This window comes from Morone saxatilis, unplaced genomic scaffold (genome assembly GCF_004916995.1).
Source record: "Morone saxatilis isolate NCDOM2014 unplaced genomic scaffold, NCSU_SB_2.0 Contig2, whole genome shotgun sequence".
Taxonomy (NCBI): Eukaryota; Metazoa; Chordata; class Actinopteri; family Moronidae; genus Morone; species Morone saxatilis.
Window position 1 is genome coordinate 21,019,656 of NW_023339762.1, and position 20,992 is coordinate 21,040,647.

Consider the following 20,992-nt stretch of genomic DNA (forward strand, 5'->3'; position numbering starts at 1 on the left):
TCTGCCTTATAGAATAATACGGATATTAAGCTTCAACGGATCTGAGCTTTTCTTTCGGAAACTGTAAATACAAAAAAATGATGTTAAAATCCACTAAAACCAGAGAACAGAACCTCAAAATTCAAAAGTCATGACATTCAAATACAGACTCAGACACACACACACACACACACACAGAGAGAGAGAGAGATCTTCTGTGCAGTCTCTAATGGGATCATCTGATGAAGCATTTAATCTTGGCCAAGGGCTTAGTAGATTAATTGCATTACATGGCCGTAAAGCTATGAAGAATAAATGAAGGTCTTAATAAACCAACACCTGGTGACAACCCAAGTGAAAGATATTCAGATTCTCCCAAATTATAATTCCCTATTCACTTATGCACAAGAGAAGTTAGAGAGGATCCCTCAAGTCTTCATATCTAAGTCAATTGCAAGAGTGTTACTGAATCATTCAATGACTAAAGTGAATGAACAGTAAAAAGAGTAAAAGCATAATGTGCCCAGAACTGTAAATGGGATGAATAATACTTACTTCATTTCTGTTGGAGTTGAGGTAAGTGCTATATACATTGACCAGGGTCAAATCTCCAATTAAGAGGGTATCAGAACAAGAAATCGTTAAGATGATCTTGACTGCTCCATCAAAAAATGTTGCCAGATGTCAGCAGATATGGTCCCAAGTACAGCCGGTGGCTGAAAAACAACCAAAGTTCTGCTGACAGCTAGCAGCTCTCAGCTGTCCACCAGCTCTTCCAAGGCATCCAGAGAGGAGCGAGTCAACACAGCCCAGACGCAGACCCAGTCACAGCCACAGCAACCTGAATTGCCCCATCCTGATGTCTGCAAAACCCCCCTCAGCCCCCACCCCCTGACTCCACCACCACCCACAACCAGCTACACACACAGAGCACACACACATACACACACACATGCATCCAACAAACCTAGAAATAAATAAATAAATAAAAAGAAGAAGTGGGGGGAGGAGTCAATATCTGAGCTTAAGAGTCAAATCCCCCAGGGGCCCTCATTCCCTGGACACTGTAATCCCTCCAGAGAGCACACTCGCACACTCGCAGACTCATCCAGCTACTTGGGATTGCGAGGCAAAAGCCAGGCTTCTGGAGATGAGCATGATGATGCCTGCTAATGGCACAATGCAGACAGCAGTGCTTTGTAAGTAGCCATTTTGCTGAGAGGGGAATAAACGACAAAGGAAAGACAAATGGAATATTTAATATTCATAATGTTGCCGTTTGGGGGGTTTTAAGATCATCCTGATGGACAACAGATGAGAGTCAATGTTTACTGTTCTCTGTAGTTATGCTACAGCATATTATGTCATTCTTGTACCACAGTGGTCCAGGAGCATAATACTATGAGGTAGACTGTAAATGGTTATGTCACATAAGACCACTCTTACAAATCATGATATTCAAAGATATAAGAAATGCATATAAAGTCCTCAATAAAAAAAACATATACTTATTTAAAAAGGGAAGACAAAATATATTTTCTATCTTTAAAGATACTAGCAAAATAAGGTCTACACATTCAAATCGCACACATTCCATATAGATTTACGTATCCCCACTATTCAATAAAACTCCAAAGCAATGAACTCCAAAGCACAAATGACCAACGTGATTCATGTGAGGATGGTGTCACGCTGATTTCCCTCTAGTCTCCCAGCAGCATGGGACTTCACATTGTATTGAGCAGTATCACATTATTCTAATTAGGGAAATGTGTTGGAAAGCTATTTCCTCTTCAAAAAATGACCAACTACGCAACAAAAGCCAGAGGAATCCCATCTCTTGCGGCAGAGGTTGTGTCATGAGAAATCACTCATCCTAAATCCCTTGACATGTCATACTCACTCAAAAGACCCCCTCAGGGAAGAGAGAGCATTTTCAGGATGGGAGTGAGAGACTAGGACAGAGCAGAAGGGGTTACAAGGGGGAGAAAGAGGGACACTAGGGGAGAAGGGGGTATTGGGGTCACACCAGCACCTCTCAGCCAAAAGAGGGGCCTATGAGGGGAAGGCTGAAGCAGCCATCCCTGCTCTTGGCTGGTACCATGTGAAGCTCTCTGCTTCCTCTCTCTTCCTTCTGAGGGGCTTTGTTTCACACGCAAACAGTGGCAGTGGCCCCAACTGCCCGGCCAAGCGCTGCATCCAAACTGGCAGTGGTGAGAAAAGTAGGGAGGGGGTTCGAATGGGAGGGGGTGTAAGGGTATAGCGGGAGGGGAGGGGGCAGTGGGCATGTCCAGAGTGCCAGTTCTTTCAGGCCACTGATGTCATGCCTCTGCCCACCGTGGGAGAGCAGCGGAGGGACCAAGGCGCCCCTTTCTCTTTCCCCCTCCACAGTCTCTTTTTCCAGGATGAATGAATCTTTCAGAAGCTGCGGCCCATTGTGTCCCATAATCGACGGCGATTATCCCGATTTTATGCTGCCTTCCCAGTGCGAGGAGGTTCCCTGAGTGCTGGCATTGAGGACTGCTGCGATGCAGCAAGGACCACGAGGAGTTGTCCTAGCAACACTCTGCGGCTTAGAGAGAAGGGGATGAAGGGGAAAGAGGAAGCTCACAGCCACACACACACACACACACACACACCCACACCCAGCATACAAACACATAGCCTGCACACACACCATATAAAGATGGGGCATGGCTTGAAAGATTAGCAAACAGATATACAAATATTATATCTTTACCTCACCACAGAAAATTTCATTTCATAGATAAAGACGTAATTAAGCATTCACACTATTTTAAAAGTGTCACAGGACATTCTTTGGCAACCATGCTGCATAATAAATGAGCTACGGTCACACGCATACAATGCCACTCTACCATCCACAACATGTGCTTACATAATAATTGACAATTCTGCATTAGTGACCAGTTGCATGCTTATACTTGTCTAATTCAGGTTGTTGGGACACATACAACAGAGGAAGATGTAAATGAGAATACAAGTTTCCCACTGGTCTCTGGAGGGGCCCCGTGCCCGTTCTCATGACTGGAGCATCACAATATACTGTGAGGTAAAGACAACTGGAGCTGGGCCAAGCTCCGGATATATCTGGCCCCTCTGGGCCTCACAGCCACTTGCCATGCAGTGGGAAGAAATGGGCTCACACATACTGGCTGCCTAGGAGCTGTGAAAAAGCCCCCCCAAATGAAGCTCTCAGCAAACACTCCAGGTTGTGCTGTGCATAGGAAGTGGGAGATAAATTCCAGCATCTGAAGAATGGGAAGCTTTGTCACTCTATGCCTCTCAATTATATATCCCTAGATGGTTCTCGGGATGAATGCATTTAGTGAGAGATAGTTACAGATAGATGTGTGGAGTGTCATGCAAATCTGGATTATTCCATCAGCAGTGTAACACTTAAGAGTGCTGCATGCTAAGATACAATATCTCCTATAAGTGGAGGGACCATAGGAGAAAACTTTCCCATCGGGTGAAAGTTGGCTCATAGATTCAACGCCAAATACCAAACCACAATCAACGCCGGGCTTTCCTGTTATTCCCAGTACATGGGACAACAACTACCCAAATGAAATGTATCTACCAGTTTCTCTGTCAGATCATCTCTTGGAAACTCATGTTTAAAGATGTACAAATCAAACTATGTGTTCCATATCTAACAAGTGTTTCATATATGCCTCTGATCTGCAAAAGAATCCTTTAAATGTGTGTGCCCACTGTGTGCATATATTCATGTATATCAGCCTCTTCCCAATCTACTCATCCAAAGCACAACACACACTTGGTCGAATCTTCGTTTTCCTATATCAACTTTTATGGGTAATAGAGTGACTGCAAACAAAGGTATGTGCTGTGCAGAGTCACTCAGTGGTCTCAAAGACTGGCACAGAGCCAAAGAAGTTGCACACTAAATGAAGCAGATTTTTGCTGCTATTCACTGAAGTCAATTCAATGCTGTCAGTCACTGTGAATGAAATAATTTATCAAAAATACAACAAAAACGCATTGCTTTTTGCTTTAATTTTTACAAACTATACAATGAAATTTGAGGTATTGAAAACTTAAATGGCGAAAAAAGAGGTAAAGATGTTGTAAAATACTTTATTCTATGTATTGGCTACTATTGATTGACTGTTTAATACCACATTTCTGGGTGATTATTACAGTAAGGTCTGCCTTAACTGTGAGCAGTCTGGTCTTGAAGGGTTAACCCTTCCAAACAGATATGGGGTAGCAGGGCAGGCATTCAGTACCATGGTCAGTGACACAGCCCTAGTTCCTCAGCTCACAGTGACTGGAGCTGCGTTGCTGAAGGAGTTTCTTTTACCACAACTGATCCTAGGTGATCTTAAGGATAGAAACATACCATAAACATGTCACTGTTGTCAGATGATTAGCATGTGTTATTGTCGTACAAACTCTTGACAGACAGGAATTCACACACAAATAGAGTGACTTCTGGGAGGTGTTTTTCTGTAACAATCCTACAGAAGAAAACCATTCTCCTTTTTGGTTATCATGTGCAGCATGTGGTTTACACGTTGTATGTGACTGTTGTGACACTGTAACTCCTGTGTATATGCTTTTCGTAACATTTGTTTTCTATTTTACAGTCCGGGTGGATCAGCATTTTAGCAACGCATGATTGAGCCATACTGTACGTGCCTGTCCCTCAGCATCCTCTAAGGTTTCCCTTTGTTTGGCACAAGTCTTTGTGTCCATAATGAGGCAATCATTAGAGAGCCTCTGGGAATCCGGAGGCTTGTGTTGTAGTCTGCATAGGTCTCTCAGATGTGACCAATTCCACTATAATTATGTGCTAACAGTCTATTATGCTGGGGAGTGGTTGTCATAGGAATGAATTGGGTGATTCCTATTCATCTGGATAATATCTGCAGAGAAACTTAGTTTGACGCCTCCTATCCAACCACAACCCGCTTAACAGCCGCTGCTACAGTTGTCACTCAAATATAATTAATTACTCATACCAACATGACTTTACCTCTGCACATTTAAGTCTCCTCTTTTCTCTTTTTTTGTTGCATTCAAAGTGACCAACTCCCAAACTCTCTGGCATTCATATTGCATATCTCAGCTTTAGAAACTCTCACTCTTTCCTCCATCATGTTCTAAAAATCTTAACTTTGATGCTATGATTGCAGCGGTCTCCTTCAAAGCTACAACCACAAGAATTTTTTTACTGCCCATACAGTATCCCCTATCCCCAGTTCCCATATTTTGCCTAAAGCTGCACAGATGAAAGGTCAGTGGTAAAAAGAAGATCATCCATAGTCATGTTTTCTTGCTGTACCTCCCCACAACCTCCTCTATCAGATAAGGTTTCACACACAGTCAAATCTCATCTATTTCTTCCTATAGCTGCTCATGTGTTCATACCGGCTGCATATGAAGCAATGCTACTATCATTAGCAAAGACGCATCTGTTTAACAGAGCTGGCTATATAGAAGCATGCAGCTTTTGATGGCTTTGGTCCGATCCCCACAGGAGCTCATTAAATCTGCGAGTAAGGCAGGACCACCCCACCCCCCACTAAACCGCCGCTATGGTATACCCGCTACATTGCTGAGAGGGGGATGACAGAGGCCGAGAGAGAGGCGTATAGTAGACAGAGGGAAGGGTGGGAGGGGTGAAATGGCAAGAATGCGATATAAAGATAAGGGAAGGGTAAAGGAAAAAGGGGGAAGGGTGGAAAAGGAAAGGTGTGGCTGATGAAGGTAAGGATGGAGACAAAGGAATTGAATGGAAAACAGATGGGAATATAAGTGAAGGTGGAGAGAAAGGTTTGGACGAAGGTCAGATTAAAGCAATTGATTGAAGTGGAGAATGAGATGGCGCATGTCGCTACATATACAGTATATGAAGGGATTCTGTGTTATCAGGTTCTCTGTGGATACATGAAGAGCTGACATCTGTGTTGGGCAGCTGGCCCTATGAAATGGGATTAGTGCACAAATCACGTTTCATACATCACTAGACTCACCTGCCACACTGTGAAATTTAAATATATGTAGACGATACATGCACTTACACTGTCTAAGCCCCGCCTCACCCCCCCACAACTCACATTTGTGTAAGTACATGTAAATACAAGCACATACACACACAAAAAAAATAAATATTGCAATGTTGGCTGTGATCATAATTCTCTGCTGGTCCAGTCCTGTGGTATTGGAGGCGGGGTGAGGGGGGTTAGAGTCTCACTCAGGATTTGCCAATAAGAGGACTAAGGAGGATGGATGTTCTCTCACTAATTAAACACTGGAGTCTGTAGGGACTGAGCATAGCCTGCAGCAGTGGCCGTGCCCCTCTTTCCTCACACTACCCCACAGTGTTGACATAAAGGGCATTCCTACACACACACACACACACAGCGCACACACAAACACACCAACACAACCCATTAGCCAGCTAGGATGGTCAAACTCACAAACACACCAACACACCACACAATACACACACAACACACACCACACACACACACACACGTACACATTTCTAGCACATGAAAATCCTAAATTTGTGCGTGTGGTTAATAAAATGCTAAAGTCAATAGAAATAGCTTAAAATGTACTAACAAGATAATTCTAGCCTCTACTAAAGTCACATTTTAGAAAGTTTTCAGATTCAGCTGTTTAAGACATGCTGACATAATGTTCTACCATCCAGCCTTGCTTAATTTATAAATTATCTGTATACTGTAGATCCAGCCTAGTCTATGGTGGCCCATAGGCCATATCTGGCCCAGCATACATAAATCTGATTTATGGCAAAATAAGTAAACTACAAACACAGTAGTGTATGGAAGTAGCTAATGAGTGAGCCATCTTGCTTCCTTCTCATCTCTGTTAAGGGTTCCACATGTACAGTACCGACTGAGCAGGATGTTTACAGATATAGCGACACTGCCATTTGTATCTTATCACAGATCAACTTTTTACCCTTCCTAAGCTGGCAAGTATAGTTTTTTTTATACGTTTCTCTAAACGTCAAACCAATACTTTTAATTGTAATGACCGTGTTGCGGTAGTTAAAATGGCACTACATTGAGAAGCAACAAACTTTCCGGACAAACTTTTCTGAAGAATCACAGGAGAGGGTTGCTTAAGTGCAGAGTTTGAGTGAATCTTGTGATCTAAGACTCACACGGACGAAAACCAAGCTACAGCTGCTTCCCTTCATGTATCCTGGATCTTGGCAAAGAAGAAAAGGCCAGTCACAGACTCTAAAACTGTTAAAAAATGCATGTCATCATGGATGAGGTGATAAAATGTATCATTAACCAAAGCTAAAAATAAGGTTTTCCGACCAACTGAATTTGTAATTGACTAGCTCTGCTGTAGATCTTGCAGATTTGGCTGCTGACTATACAACCAACAGAAATTCCTAGACTAATTTCATTCAGTACTGCTTGATGTAAATGACCCCTGTTCTTTTGGGATATGTGCCATATGGTATGTACTGGCTGAAATTCATGTTATGCTTATCACTGTAAATAGAACTTGAAACATACTGTATGTAGACATGCCCTATGTTAATGTTATCGTACATGAATGTCTATAAGATATGATCATTATCTAGCTGAAAATATGTTTTTGATGCAAATACTCCCTGTATACATTGTATTTTTTTCTAATAGCAACACTCTTTCAAGGATGAACAGAATACAGTGGGGAGCAGATCAGAAAACCAGGAAAGTGTGACAGAGCTGTCAGTCTCCCGCTCTCTCTGGCTCATTGTGTGTGTATGTGTACAGTATGCATCTCTCTTCCTTATTATACTTGCTCTTTCACTGTCTCCTCATTTTCTCTCCATTTTTTCTTCTTCCGTCTCTCTCTCACACACACATATACAAAACATACCACTGCTATCACAACATAAGGTATCGACTGAAAGAGTGCCTTGATTTAGAATGCATGTCTGACAGACAGACACATCTTCAGCAGAGGCAGATATCTGGAACCACACTCTTGTTTCTAGGCACCAAAGCACACAGGATACTAACAAAACCTGCAGAGTATGAAAACCTGGTATGACACCGAGTGTTGGCCAACTGTTTTAGTGTAGCAAACTGAATTTTAACCAACAACTTCAATGATGCGTGCAGTGAAAATACCATAAAATAAATATGCATAGATAAAGACTGAAAGGGATCCAAGAAATGTTTTGGTGTGTCTGTAAACAATTACTTTTTTTTTTTTTAAAGCAATATTTATACAGTCTGTGCTGTCAGCTGTACGTATGACTTCAGGCCTCTAACAGTGCAAGCCTGCTTTCCTTTCAGGACCACTTCAATGACACTGTTCTTTCAGAACCACATCTATGCACATGAACCAAGGGGTGATTTTCTCATATCCCTAAATAATGTGAAAATAAGAGCCAACCATTGCCTATTACTGACTGCTGTTACACGTGAAAAGCCACAGAGGGATCCCTGCTGCTGCTCCTCCTCTCATTGTTTTTCTTTCCACGTCATTATTCACTGCATACTTTGTCAAACTATGTAAATATTTTTTCAGTCACACGCAGCACTGGAATGCCATTGAGAGTGAACGCGCTCGCTTAAGCTTTTTCCACTGCCTAATTATGACAGCCTGTCTACAGTCACAGTCAATCATTATCAGAACCTCTGGGAGAAGCATTTTCAACACACTTCCACTGTTTGATCCTAGTTACAGCCAAATCCCCCGAGCACACTCATCTTAGCCTGCTCAGAGGATGGTAAACCCCCTTCAGTCGAGACTTAAGGCATACAACACAAATTCCGCAAAATCCCGGTTCACTGTAATCCTCCACAATAAGAGGACCCAGAATTCCCTGCAATGTCAGGATCCATTTAGATACAACAGGATTCTGTAGTATGTCAAACTGATTTGAATATGCTAAATAAATCAAAATTAATTGAAGTTGACACTAAACTTGGACAATATTTATAATAATTTCTCTTTATTAGATGCAAGGTCAGTTCATAATCCTGGTTTACGTTACAAACCATTAGAGATGACCTAGTATCTAATAAGCAAGTTCATGTATATGTTTTCACTTCAAGGTGAAGGGATAGATAGATAGATAGATAGATAGGAAAAAAATAAGATAGATATGATAGATAGATAGATAGATAGATAAGATAGATAATAGATAGATAGATAGATAGATAGATAGATAGATGTAGCTCCTAATTAACCAGTGCATAATGTGGTGAGCCAAAACCCTCAAACAAAACCCTCTCTGTGTTCATCAGCCATTGAGGCAAGCCGCTCTTGGAACACACCACCCCTACTAGAATAATGGGCCACTTTACAGGCCTCCAAGTTAGTTCACAGAATCCAGAGCTGGGAAACCGCTAGCACAGGGTTCATGGGGAGGAGGGGCAATTTAATTGTTTCCTTCGTTTTTGTTTTTGTACCCCCCCTCCTCTTCTCTCTCTCCTCTTTTAGTTTTGAAAAGGGGGCTGACAAACATGCAATGAAGGGGATTGTTGTGTGTTCCGCTGGACAAGTGGGTGAGGTAAACAAAACTAGACTGTAGGGTCTATCCGCTGGGCTCATCGGGATGGGATAGGCTGAGCAGTGGGGAGCAGCACTCATGCAGAGGGAGGATTGGTCGGGGATCTGTGGAGTAGGAGGAGTGAGGCTCGTTTTGGGGGAGAGGAGGGTAGACGGGTAAAGAGTCCCGAGGGTGAGAGAGTAAAGGGGGTTTATTCCGGAAGAAGTGGGAGGTGGACATGGGTGCTGAGGTTACTCCTCCGAGTGTGGGCATTGTATTTGGTGCTGAAGTTCTCATGCATGTCCCGTTTTGGCTCCGCAAAATGTCCGAAAGTGATGGAGCTCTCCACGATTAAGCGGACAAGTGGCAGCTCTGCTCTGCGCTCCCACAGCTCAGGCTATTTACATACTCAAGAGGAACATTAATGCCGGCCGATCCCCCAGAGTTGAACAAAGAAGCACACAAACCTGCCTCAGAGGCCCATTACGCACTTAATTGAGGATTTGTGGAATAGTAAAAAGGGGCAAAGGAAGAGGAAGGTGGGTGAGACGGGAAGGGGTAGTGGGTGAAGTGCAATGACACTAGTTTTACTTTTACTTTACTTTTTTTTTTACATTATCTTTAGTTACTTTTTTTCTGTGCTCATGTTCAGGTCAGACCTGGGCTGATGGTGCAGGGATCAAATGGGAAAATTATATCTAGCTAAATTTTTGCCACCATATGGAAACTCTAGGCATCATCCTCTTTTTTCCCCTTCACTGATCCTCCCATTATCCTCATTATGAAACTGACATAAAAGCTTTGCTCTAGAAAATAAGGATGGGAGGAGAAAAGCAGCTAGAGCAACGACTACAGGATAAAAGGAATTTTTCAAAAAGCTCAAGAGAAGTTAAACAAAAACCATTCTTATTAACGTATTTGTAAGCAGCTCTTTAGATTCTGTAAGATCACATGGTCCAGTATTTGGAACTGTCAAACATGTCTAATGTCTAATGTATGGAGTCTGTATGGAGGTTAATTATCTTCCTGCCTTATTGTCATTTATTGAGATAGTATTGTCTGTATATTGAGGCATAAGGTTCACAGAGCAATGACATAAAAACAAAAGTAGCTCCATCTGATCACCAGTGTGAATCTGTCAGACTGCATCTTGTGACAATTGTTCAGAAGAAGTCTTCTATTTGTTTTGAACAAATCACTTAATGTGCTTTAATTATGATTCTTTGGTTGCGGCACAATGGGATGATTGTTCTCAGTGGTCTTTGGTGCCAAGAGAAAAAACAAAATGAGACCCCCCCTCCCCTTTACCAATCACTCTCAGAGCAATTTCGTGACTCCCCCAGCTGACCTGAATTCCGATGTAGCAGGTGCCAATGGGATGTGGGTGGTTTAGGGTGTTCTGCGAGGAGGACAGTGGCAGTGGTGAAGGGGTGGGTGGGATGAAGCCTTCACTGTACCAGAGTCAACACTGACTCAATCCTCTCTGGGGCCCCCCACCCTGTAGATAAATGTTAATGCATGACACTGATTCTGTTGAATCTGAGTCCTTTTGAAAAGAAGGAATAAAAACTACCAATTTAATCATTTAAATCTGAGCAGATACAGCCAATGTGAACCAGATCAAGTTATTTATCTTGTGAGAGGAACTGTGTCTAGTGTGTATTTCAGGATGCGTTAGCCTAACCCTCTTATCTTAGTTCTCAACTTCAGTGGACGCTTTTTAACTTGGCCACTCTGACCACGGCTTTTGACCTGTGTCTACCAGATGAGGCCAAACAAAAATTTCCCACATGGACCTTGCACTGGTTACACAGTCATTTGTAATCTCAAAATGTGTTGCTTCATTTTTACACACAATACGTGATAACCATTAGAAAGTTGAAATAAGATATTTTAAGTCACAATAAATGTAAAGCTGACTGTGATGTAATATAAATCATAACAGAACACTTAATGTATTTTTTGTTTTTTGGCTGAATGTTGCTTTTTTATTATTTGACACATTGTGTTTGTTAATATATGTAGATGGTATTTGGCTATTGAATTGTATACCTTTGACACTTAAGGGTACATTTTGGCTGTTTTAATATGTTTTATTTATAGGTTTGTTTTTATGTACGTTTTATGTAAGTTATGTAAGTATGTTGTCTGTCTCAGACAAGCTCAGCTTGACAAGTTCCCAATAATATTTATTATAATGGTAATAAAGTTACCAAAGTTAAAGTTAGTTAAACACAACTTAACTAAATCTACATCTGTATTTATTGAATTTCTGCCACATAACAGCAGCTGGGTGGCTTTCTTTACCTAGCACACACAGTATGTGTGGAACTGAAAACTGAATGCCTCTTTTCTACATACAAGGTTTACAAATAAGCAGCTGCGAAAGGAAAATCCCAAGGAAATAATTGTTTAGGTGTCCATTAAATGATAGACACACATGGCTGCACTTTTGGGAGAGATTATGTTCCATACCTTACACATTAACAGATTATATGGGCAGTTTAATGATCGCTGCTGTCTCATAGCGAAACTGAAGAAATGCCTTGACCATGGCCAGTGGAGATCTATCGTTTTGCCGCCCAGCAGCAGACTCACTGGTGAATGCCTCTGTTTCTGTTCCTGTGCAGTCATACAGAAGTGAAGGGAGCCAGGCTCTTTGTTTGGTCAAACCATGGGAAAGGCCTCACTCTGTTCTGCTCTCTGAGAACCGAAACACTGATTCTATAGGCAAGACTACAAGAGCAAGAAAAAAGGAAAAGAGCATGAATCCCACATATTAGGAAGATTCACATCAGGAATACAGTAATGAGGAGGCCTGGAAAGCAAAGAGAGAGCACAAGAATACAGAGAGAATCAAGTGCAGAAACAAATGAAATTGGATGATATTAAGGTAATTAGGGCCGAAATGAAAGGAACAGCTAAGGGAAAGAGGAGTATCGAGAAAATGAGAAAAAGAGAGACAGAGATATACGAGCATGGGTGGTAAAGAGTGAAAAGAAGAGCTGGATGGCACTTTGGCAGCTTCAGTGTGTTCCCAGGAGGATTACTCAAGCACTAGATGCCACAAACTGCCAGCAAGACCACAGAGAAGCTCCATGAATGGAGACACACAACACAAACTCACATACACTTCTCCGTGGATGTCTCCCTGCCGTATTCTGGTGTCTATTTCACCTGTTTCCCTCTTTATTTAATCACTTCTACTGTCCTATTCTCTTCCTTTTTCTTTCATTCTTTCACTTTTCCCAGCTTGTAGCCCACCTCCCTTTTCTCACTCTCTATATCACTTGCTCTCTCACTCTCTCTGCATGCCTTTCCTAGCAGCAGCGAGAGAGGCCACAGACAGGTAACATATGCTCGGTCTTCAAGCTGCTTGTGCGGGCTCTTTCACGTCCTCCATGCATGGAGGAGAATGTCAAGGAGGAGAAACAACCCCGCCGTCTACCCTGCTCACTCACTTCATCCTAAAGCCATTTATCTCTTTTTTATGTTTTACTGTCTGTCCTCCTCGTCTTTTTCTCTTTCTGTCACTCCCACATATTAAAGCTACTCTCCCACTCTATCTAACACTTCTGGCAGTGTAAAATCTCAGTTTGTCTGGCAGAAGCTGAAGTGTTTCCTCATTGTTCTCGGGTTTTATTGTTTTTCTCAGGCACTAAACTGCACTGAAGTACATTATGGAGCAGTGTACAAAATATGAAGGCAGCAAGGAAAATAGGCCAGCACAATCTGCTGCCTGCTTGTTTCTCAAGTTGTCAGGTGTTATATAAAAATATAACAAATTTTCGCAGTGAAAAAAAGAGCATATTATCACATTCTATCCACAAAATGTGAACATCCTATAGGATTCAATTAATATTTCAGCTTACTATGCACTGTGAATGCCATTTCCTTTAATCAGTTCATGCTCACATACTGGTGATGGCTGATTTGCTCTACCATTCTCAGCCATATCAGTATTCCAGACAAATCCATCCAGTGGATTCTTCTCTTAATAATTCTCAAGCACAGCCGACCACTTTAATCAATCCATAAAACTGTTCAAATCGATTGGTAAAATTTAATTTCCACAGTAAAGCACAGTCAATGAAGAAGCTATCAGTTAGTCAGGATATTGATTTTTTTGACCAGCGTGCTGTTACTTCCTTTTCCTTTCCATATTATTTACCCCTGGCTTGCATATCTCCACAACTACCCTCCCCCCATGTATGTCTGTGCGTGTGTGGGTGTGTGTGAGAGTGTGTGTGTGTGTGTGCACGCCTCACAGTAGAACAGCCTATATTTAACACAAAGGCTCACTCACAAACACACATGTTCATGTAAACATCTACTCTGCCCTCAGTACCCTGAGCGATGTCTACCCTAATTAAAGTAATGTCTTCACAGATGGTTAACATAACAGATTCTGAGAGAAATATGATTTGGACTCGTTTCACTTCCAGTGGGAGATCGGCGATGCTGGAGGGTTTTGAGTGCCCCTGTATGTTGTGTGTGAGCATTTATGTGTGCAAGATTTCTTGGGCATATAGTTTCATGATTGCTTTTTGGTTTTAGAATGATTAACTTGTGTCACATCCAAAAAACAGTTTGTTATTGATTGTTACTACTAAATATTGATATCACACAATTCATTTTGGATTAGATTTTGTCCCCTGTGGCCATACCGAAGAGGTGTTTCCTTAATGAGATGTTTAGATGTTGAAATTGAGTTACGATATCTTAATAATGCCATTTATTTTTGATTCATCCAGTCTAATCTGAACATTTCTATGAGCTGATAATATATAGAATAACAACATCGGCAAAACATAAACAAATTGCATTCTATTATTTTCTGACAAATGCAGGTAAAAAGGATTAATGGAGCACTCCCAGATAATAGATGCTGCATAAATTCCCTTATATTAATGATGTTCTCTGTAAACAAATGCTAAATATGTGCATAATGTGCCTAAGCAGACTCCCATTGATTTGGATGTGAATTGGTCGTTATGGCTGCATGTAACTCTCTCACATGATAAACACATACATTTGCTGATTAAAAATAATCACAGATTCAGGCTATGCCCTTATACATTATGACTCATCCTGTCTTTCAGCATGTGCGAAACTTGCCTTGAATGTCTGTTGTGCTCATTCATGTAAGGCAGCAAATGCCACAGTACAGTAGTTTAGAGAGCAGCCTCTGGGAAAAGGACAAAACGCATTAGCTGCATGGACACTTTCCTTTACAGATTCTCCCAGCAATTACACTGAAGGCCAAGGCCTCTTCAGATCACAGCCCAGGCACACAATGCACATGGTGCAGCCAGTTCCTCTCACCAGGATCACCAGTGGAACACTGCCTTTGAACCTGAGTTCCAGGTTACATGCATCAACATGCTGTTGATGCTGTGAGGTAACTTATCCACACCTTGTAGGCCTACACGTTTTTCAAATGACAGGCCAAGAGTAATGCTGACAGCGATCAACTGAGTATGCCAAGAGAACCGGTTTCCATGGTGACATTGATGGTGCTATTGGAAAACTGTGTGTGCCTGTGTGTGTGCGTGCCCGAACTAGTACAGGCGTTTTAACATGAAAGAGGAAAGGGCTGCAACGATTGGCTGAAAAGGTGGGTGGCGATAGTAAGGTAATAAGCATTCAGTTTTTCCCTCCAGGAGCATTTCCCAGTTCTGCGCAAAAATAGTATGCACCCCTGATATAAGACATTCAAAAAAATACAAAAATAAAATAAAAAAACACAGCGAGGTAACGGACACAGGGAATGCCGTGGACTACTCCGCTCTATGGTGATGCTATAAATACAATAATATACAAAACACTGCAAATCACAATGCAGGTGTGCTTCTTTATCAGAAACCAAGCAGGTTTACAAAGTCAAGTACAAAGTCTACATGATTTAGGCTTTTAGTGAATCAGCCAGAGTAAGCTACTTTGTGAGCTGCAACTTGTTGACTAATTTATCACCAAAATGAATCCTATACGCAGAAGCACAGTGGTAATTAAGCAATTATCATTCAATCGCACCAACTATAGGCTATATAATATGTGTTGGCGCCACAGCTGTTTCTATTAATTAAATACTTGTAAAGTTAGAGGTAAAAGGATAATTCAGCTCAAAGCAACTTTCTTTTCTCACAAGTATCCAACACTGTATCCGACTGAGAAGGGAAACGTCGCGCGTTTTGGCTTGGTTTAGTTTAGAGTAGGCTGCTTTAGACAAAATTAAACACAACAGCCAGAAATGTATGAAAACAGATTTGTCCCAAAGGCTTTTTGTCAACAGCTCTGCCACCAAAGTGTATTACTGTAACGGACATGGTATGAAGGTTAACTTAGATAATGTATCCACAGCATATCAACTCGACTTTCATTTAATAAATGAGTGTCTGAAACCCGAGGTAAGACGTGTGTAAATGCGTCTCTTTTGTTCACCCGTGGAACGCTGCCTAATGTGCAGCGCCAGGTTATTGTTGCGCTCCGGGACTGTTCACCGCAGGTTGACACTTCTCTATGTCTTCATCTATGAGCATCTATGGAATATGAATGTTGAAAGAAATAATAAAAATAAAAAAAACCTTTAAAGCTTAATTGAAGGGAGTTCTACAAACAGGTTTATTCTTGCAGTCTAATTCTGTAGCCTATAGTTTACCTAAAACATGAACCCCCGGTGCACCTGCAGTCATTTCTCCATTAAATCAATTATTTCAGTTTACCTGAGAATTGTTGTGAGGATAAACAACAAATTAAGCTACAAATCACGATCAACACAAGCCACGTATGTCCTCATCAACTCCACTACTGCGGGCTTAGTGGTCCTATTTGCAGGCTGAAATAAAAAAACAAAACAGCATCTTACCTTTGTTGAAAAGCACGATGAAAAAAGTTTTTGGTCTTGTCCCCTTGCAGGGCCTTGTCGCGTCCGCTTCACAGAGGGTCAGCCACAGCGAGCTGCAGAGCGCACAGCGGTCCAGGACAGGGGCGCTTCACAGACCAAACGGAGGGATTCTCTGTCAGTAAAATCCGAGGAGCTCCGCAGCTCAACGATCCCAGTGAATGAGCTCTGCCTCACCTCACTCTTCGGCGCTTTACTCCCCCACCCACCTCCGCCCGTTTCCCCCCTCTTTGTCTCTTGAGCATGGGAATGCCAACTCTCGTTGGTTGAAGATGCAGCCTATACCATAGATTCCTCATCTCACGTTTTCTCTCTCTGTCTCTTTCTCACTCACTCTCTCTCACACACACCCTGATTTGCAACCACAAAGTTGATGGGAAAACCTGTTCCTAAAACGTTGTAGAGCAGAGAGCTTGATTTCATTTTCCACATTTTCTGATCGTTGAAAGTATCGATTTAAATTGTGCATTAACATGCAAAAGGTGTCCTCCAGGTTCTTTGAGCCTCTCACCATTGCCCTTATTGGCCAGTCTGTGACGTTTGAATGACCTTTATTTTGTTGCACTGGCTAGAAATAGGGTAACATTAATTAAAGCTTGCCTTGATTTCTTTAGAATATCACCTAATAGTGTCTCTGTAATCTTATGCAGTAGGCCTATATCATATACTGCAGGTCTATATGACTGCAATTCAGCAGAAAGCCTTTAAAGTTACAAAGGGAAGTACTTTGAGCACTTCTTTTAGAGTTAATTTATTTAATTTTAGCCTTTAAGGATCCATTAAAAACTGAATAAAAGCACCAAATATGATCCATGGTAGACAAAACCATGGAGGAGAGGGGAATGGGAGCATTTTTGGCCCATGTTAGATATATGTATTGTCTTTTGCCTCACTAATGACTCAGAATGACAAAATGGGGCAGATTTATGTCTGCATGGATGAGGTTGAGCAAAAAGAATAAAACAAGAAACAATTAGGAATGAAAAGGGAAAAACTTTGTGGTGGAAACAAATCACAGTCATTTATAATCAAGGCTATGGTTAACAATTATTGTTGTTATTGGTTTAATTATTGTTGATCATTTTCTCAGTTAATCGATGAATTATTTAGCTTTAAAAAAATACTGAAATGATTAATGGAGGATCAAACTATGGGCTGATTCATTTTCTGGCGACTGACATGTTTTGACATTATTATTTATGGCAGGTTGGCAAGCCTGGTCGAGGGTGATTGCAAGGAAGCTATGGATACTGTCCTCATAAGAACAAACAAAGGCAGCATTCACAACTACCTACTATTCTAGCAGTATGTACAGAATTTGCCAAAATGTAGCATGTATGAACAAAAGTAAAATCTGCAGTATGCCAAAAATACAGCAGATAAAATCTCCAGTATGCAAGTTTTAGCATGACCTGCATGCTAAAAACTAAATACTTTTTGCAAACTTCTTTCCTAAATTCTGATGATTTTTGAAGCAACTGTGTACTGTGTACGTAAACTGATGGCGAATCAAAAATGTGCTCCACAAGTGCCTGCAGGGGTAGCTAGTTAGCCTCTCCACTGAGAGGAGGTCAGGCTGTTCGGATGTTTCATCGCCTACAAAAAAAAGCAATGTTAATTGTCAGTCAACCTATCAAAATCTATAAATTGCCCATAAGCTGATCTGTTAGGAAAGAGATCTTCTGAGAGGGGAACATTTCTCCAGATGGTGGTGTAGCAGGACTCAGCGTCATCCTCGTGTTGCTTGTCAGACTACTCACAAGAGTAGACAAAACTAAACTATTATTGCAATTATGTTGGGGTCAGTGCTCTGTATGCTTTTAAAGTTTATTGGGCAGCAAATGAGAGCATTGGGAGTAATAAGAGCAAATCCCCAAAACTGCTCAAAGAAATAGAGCCAGAGCCAGAGGCTGACTAAGCCATGTGCGGTGGAGCACCTATTCAACTGAGTTGTTATTCCACTTCTAAACTAAAGTGACTAAGCGCAAATTTAGCATTTTTGAAAAGGACCCAGCTGTTTTACTGTTTAGGGGAGCCTTTATCTAAGCTGCACTGGCTTCAGTATTTGTATGGGCAGCACTAATTAGAGTCCTCACTGATTCTAGTTGCAGCTTTTGCTGTCATCGCTGAGGAAAAGGAAAAAGTAAAGACGATAATTGCAGGTATGGAAAGGGCATGACATAATAGAGCTTAATTCTTAGCAATGAATACATTTGTTTAATTTGACAATTTTGAGTGCTTCAAATGTGCAGTAAAAAAAATGATCTCGTAGCAAATCGATTCTCAAAGTTACCCACATCTCTGTTTAAACTATCAAACTTGACTTTGTATATATTGTGACTTTTTGCTGATATATTCTGGCCTGTCCTCTTCAAGTTGTTCAGTGTTGATCCTGCTAGGTGCACATTTTTTTCACAGGCTACATTTAATAATCTACATTTACAATCTTCTTGGTTTGTTCTGTACAGCTGACATCCATTGCATGTCTGTCCATCCTGGGAAGGGGATCCCTCCTCTGTGGCTCTCCCTGAGGTTTCTTCCAGTTTTTTCCTGTTAGAGGTTTTTTCAGGAGGAGTTTTTTCCTACCTGAATCGAGGGTCTAAGAACAAATGGTGTTGAATGTTGTACAAATTGCAAAGCCCCTTGTGTATTTTGATCTAAAGGCTATAAATACAATTTGACTTAACTTGACACAGATTATTAGGACCTTCAAATAATATATATATATTGTTTTCAACAACCTTGTTACATAAAATGCAATTACTTTCTTCTAATTAATTCTTCTTATCAGCTTGTGCCTCATTACATTATTATAAACTAATTTTTAAAAATTATTCTCTTCTGGCAAGGCTCCGGCCTTATTGATCATCTAGATCTAGACATCGCGACAGCAATCTGCTTGCTGACTTATGTAATTGATGTTTTTGGGCAACGGTTGAACTTCCTCAGATATGGAGTCTAATCTTTCCATCACTACCCTTCATACTATTTTGTCTCTTTTTGTTTATTTCCTTTTCCTCCGAACTTATAGTCCCATCCTATCCTCTTTTCCTTCCCATGACATCTTTACCCTTTTATTTCTTTTTCAAATAAGTTTCCTGCTTCAGCTTTTTCCTCTGTCCCTGTCCTTTGCAGTGTCCATCTCCCCCTAATGCATAGATGCTAAAATTCTTACTTACAAATCAATACAACTCTTCCCTCTGTACTCTATCAGCTTTCATGCTCTTCTGTCTTTTACAGTTCCAAAATCTCATCCATTGCCTGCAGTCCCAAAGAAGCTATCCATGGCCTTCTCCTCCCGTGTCTATTGTATGAAGTCATCAAGGTGATAGGATATCTGAAGGTATGGGATCAAAGGTAACTGGATTTGTTGTTTTTTCATCCTGTATACACTGGCTGTATTTCGAGAGTAGCACAATAGCAGCATAAAAGTAGCAGCTTCAGTCCTCAATCAGCCACTGAAAAACAAAAAAACCTAAACTCAAGACGATGGCTGGAACTCCATCTCTCTGATGTCAGATGGAATGATGATGCTACTCCCAGCTGGTTTTCCATCCAGGTTTGGGTCAGTCAGCAGTAGGTTATCCCAAACACAGTGTATGTCTCCTCAGAGTAAGAAAAAACTCCAGCAGAGGGAGGTTGTTGTAACTTGTCATTAGCTCATTGTTGCTTTGCAGCTCAATGATTTCAATTCAAAAAGAGTTCCATGACAGGTTTGAACTGACGGCTGGTTAGCCCTGTGCTTTTGATGGATTTTATGCTTGAAACGACAGCTGTCATTACATTGTTGAGCTCCAGGGAATGTGCACGCTCGTGACACAGCATACAACTAAATCAGAGACCGCAGAATGAAGTTAATCCCTTTTGCAAGCCAACTATGGCTAGGGATTCATCTCTGAGAGGCCACTTATCAAATTTGTTCTTTGCCAAAACAACTTGTTCACCCTTTTAGTGGCATCTAGTGGTGTAGTCGCAGGTTGCAACTCCCATGCTTCACCCTCCCCTTTCCAAACGTGAAGGAAAAACTACAGTGGCTGCGAAACACATGGAAAATGTCCCTGTCTAGAGCCAGAAACATGCATAAATAGGACTAAATAAGATGAGAAGGTTAAAACACAACATGTTCTGTAGGCTATACTGTATGGTTTGGACCTGTGGATCCTGATAAATGAAATGAAATTAATTGAAATTTAAAAGTGTACAGGGTCACAAAAGATAAGAAAACAGTTCATGTACACAGATAAGCATCCATCATTCTTTAGTCACTTCATCTCTTTGTTCCTTAGACACCATTTTCTTGTCATGTTCTTACATGTCATTACTCATTGTAAAGTCTGCCAAGTATTCACAATGTTGACTAGTCTAGTCAACATTGTCTAGTGTTGCCTGTCTCTGATAGACAGAGCAAAGTCGACCTAATCTTTGACAGTATAAATGTCTACAAATGTGTCTGACTAGTTAATACATCAGACATATTTAATAGTATTTATTAAATACACCATACTATCGCTGTATCACTCCACCCACCACTGTTTCATTTCGTGTGGTGCCACTAAATTACAACTGAGGAAAAACACACTCTCACA

General features: G+C 41.1%; 1 protein-coding gene across 3 annotated transcripts in view; it reads right to left on the reverse strand.

Annotated features, from left to right (window-relative positions):
- Positions 1 to 16,577, reverse strand: part of slc1a2b (solute carrier family 1 member 2b) — a 31,000-nt gene extending 14,423 nt beyond the window's left edge. The window contains exon 1 of one of the 3 annotated variants that reach the window (XM_035665766.1): positions 535 to 804. In XM_035665766.1, coding sequence (XP_035521659.1) covers positions 535 to 572 — 38 coding nt within the window. In that variant the 5' untranslated portion in view covers positions 573 to 804. Of the gene's footprint in view, positions 1 to 534; positions 805 to 16,370 lie in introns of those variants that run through there. The other 2 variants (XM_035665764.1, XM_035665765.1) reach the window with 2 other exon arrangements.
- Positions 16,578 to 20,992: the final 4,415 nt, after the last annotated feature.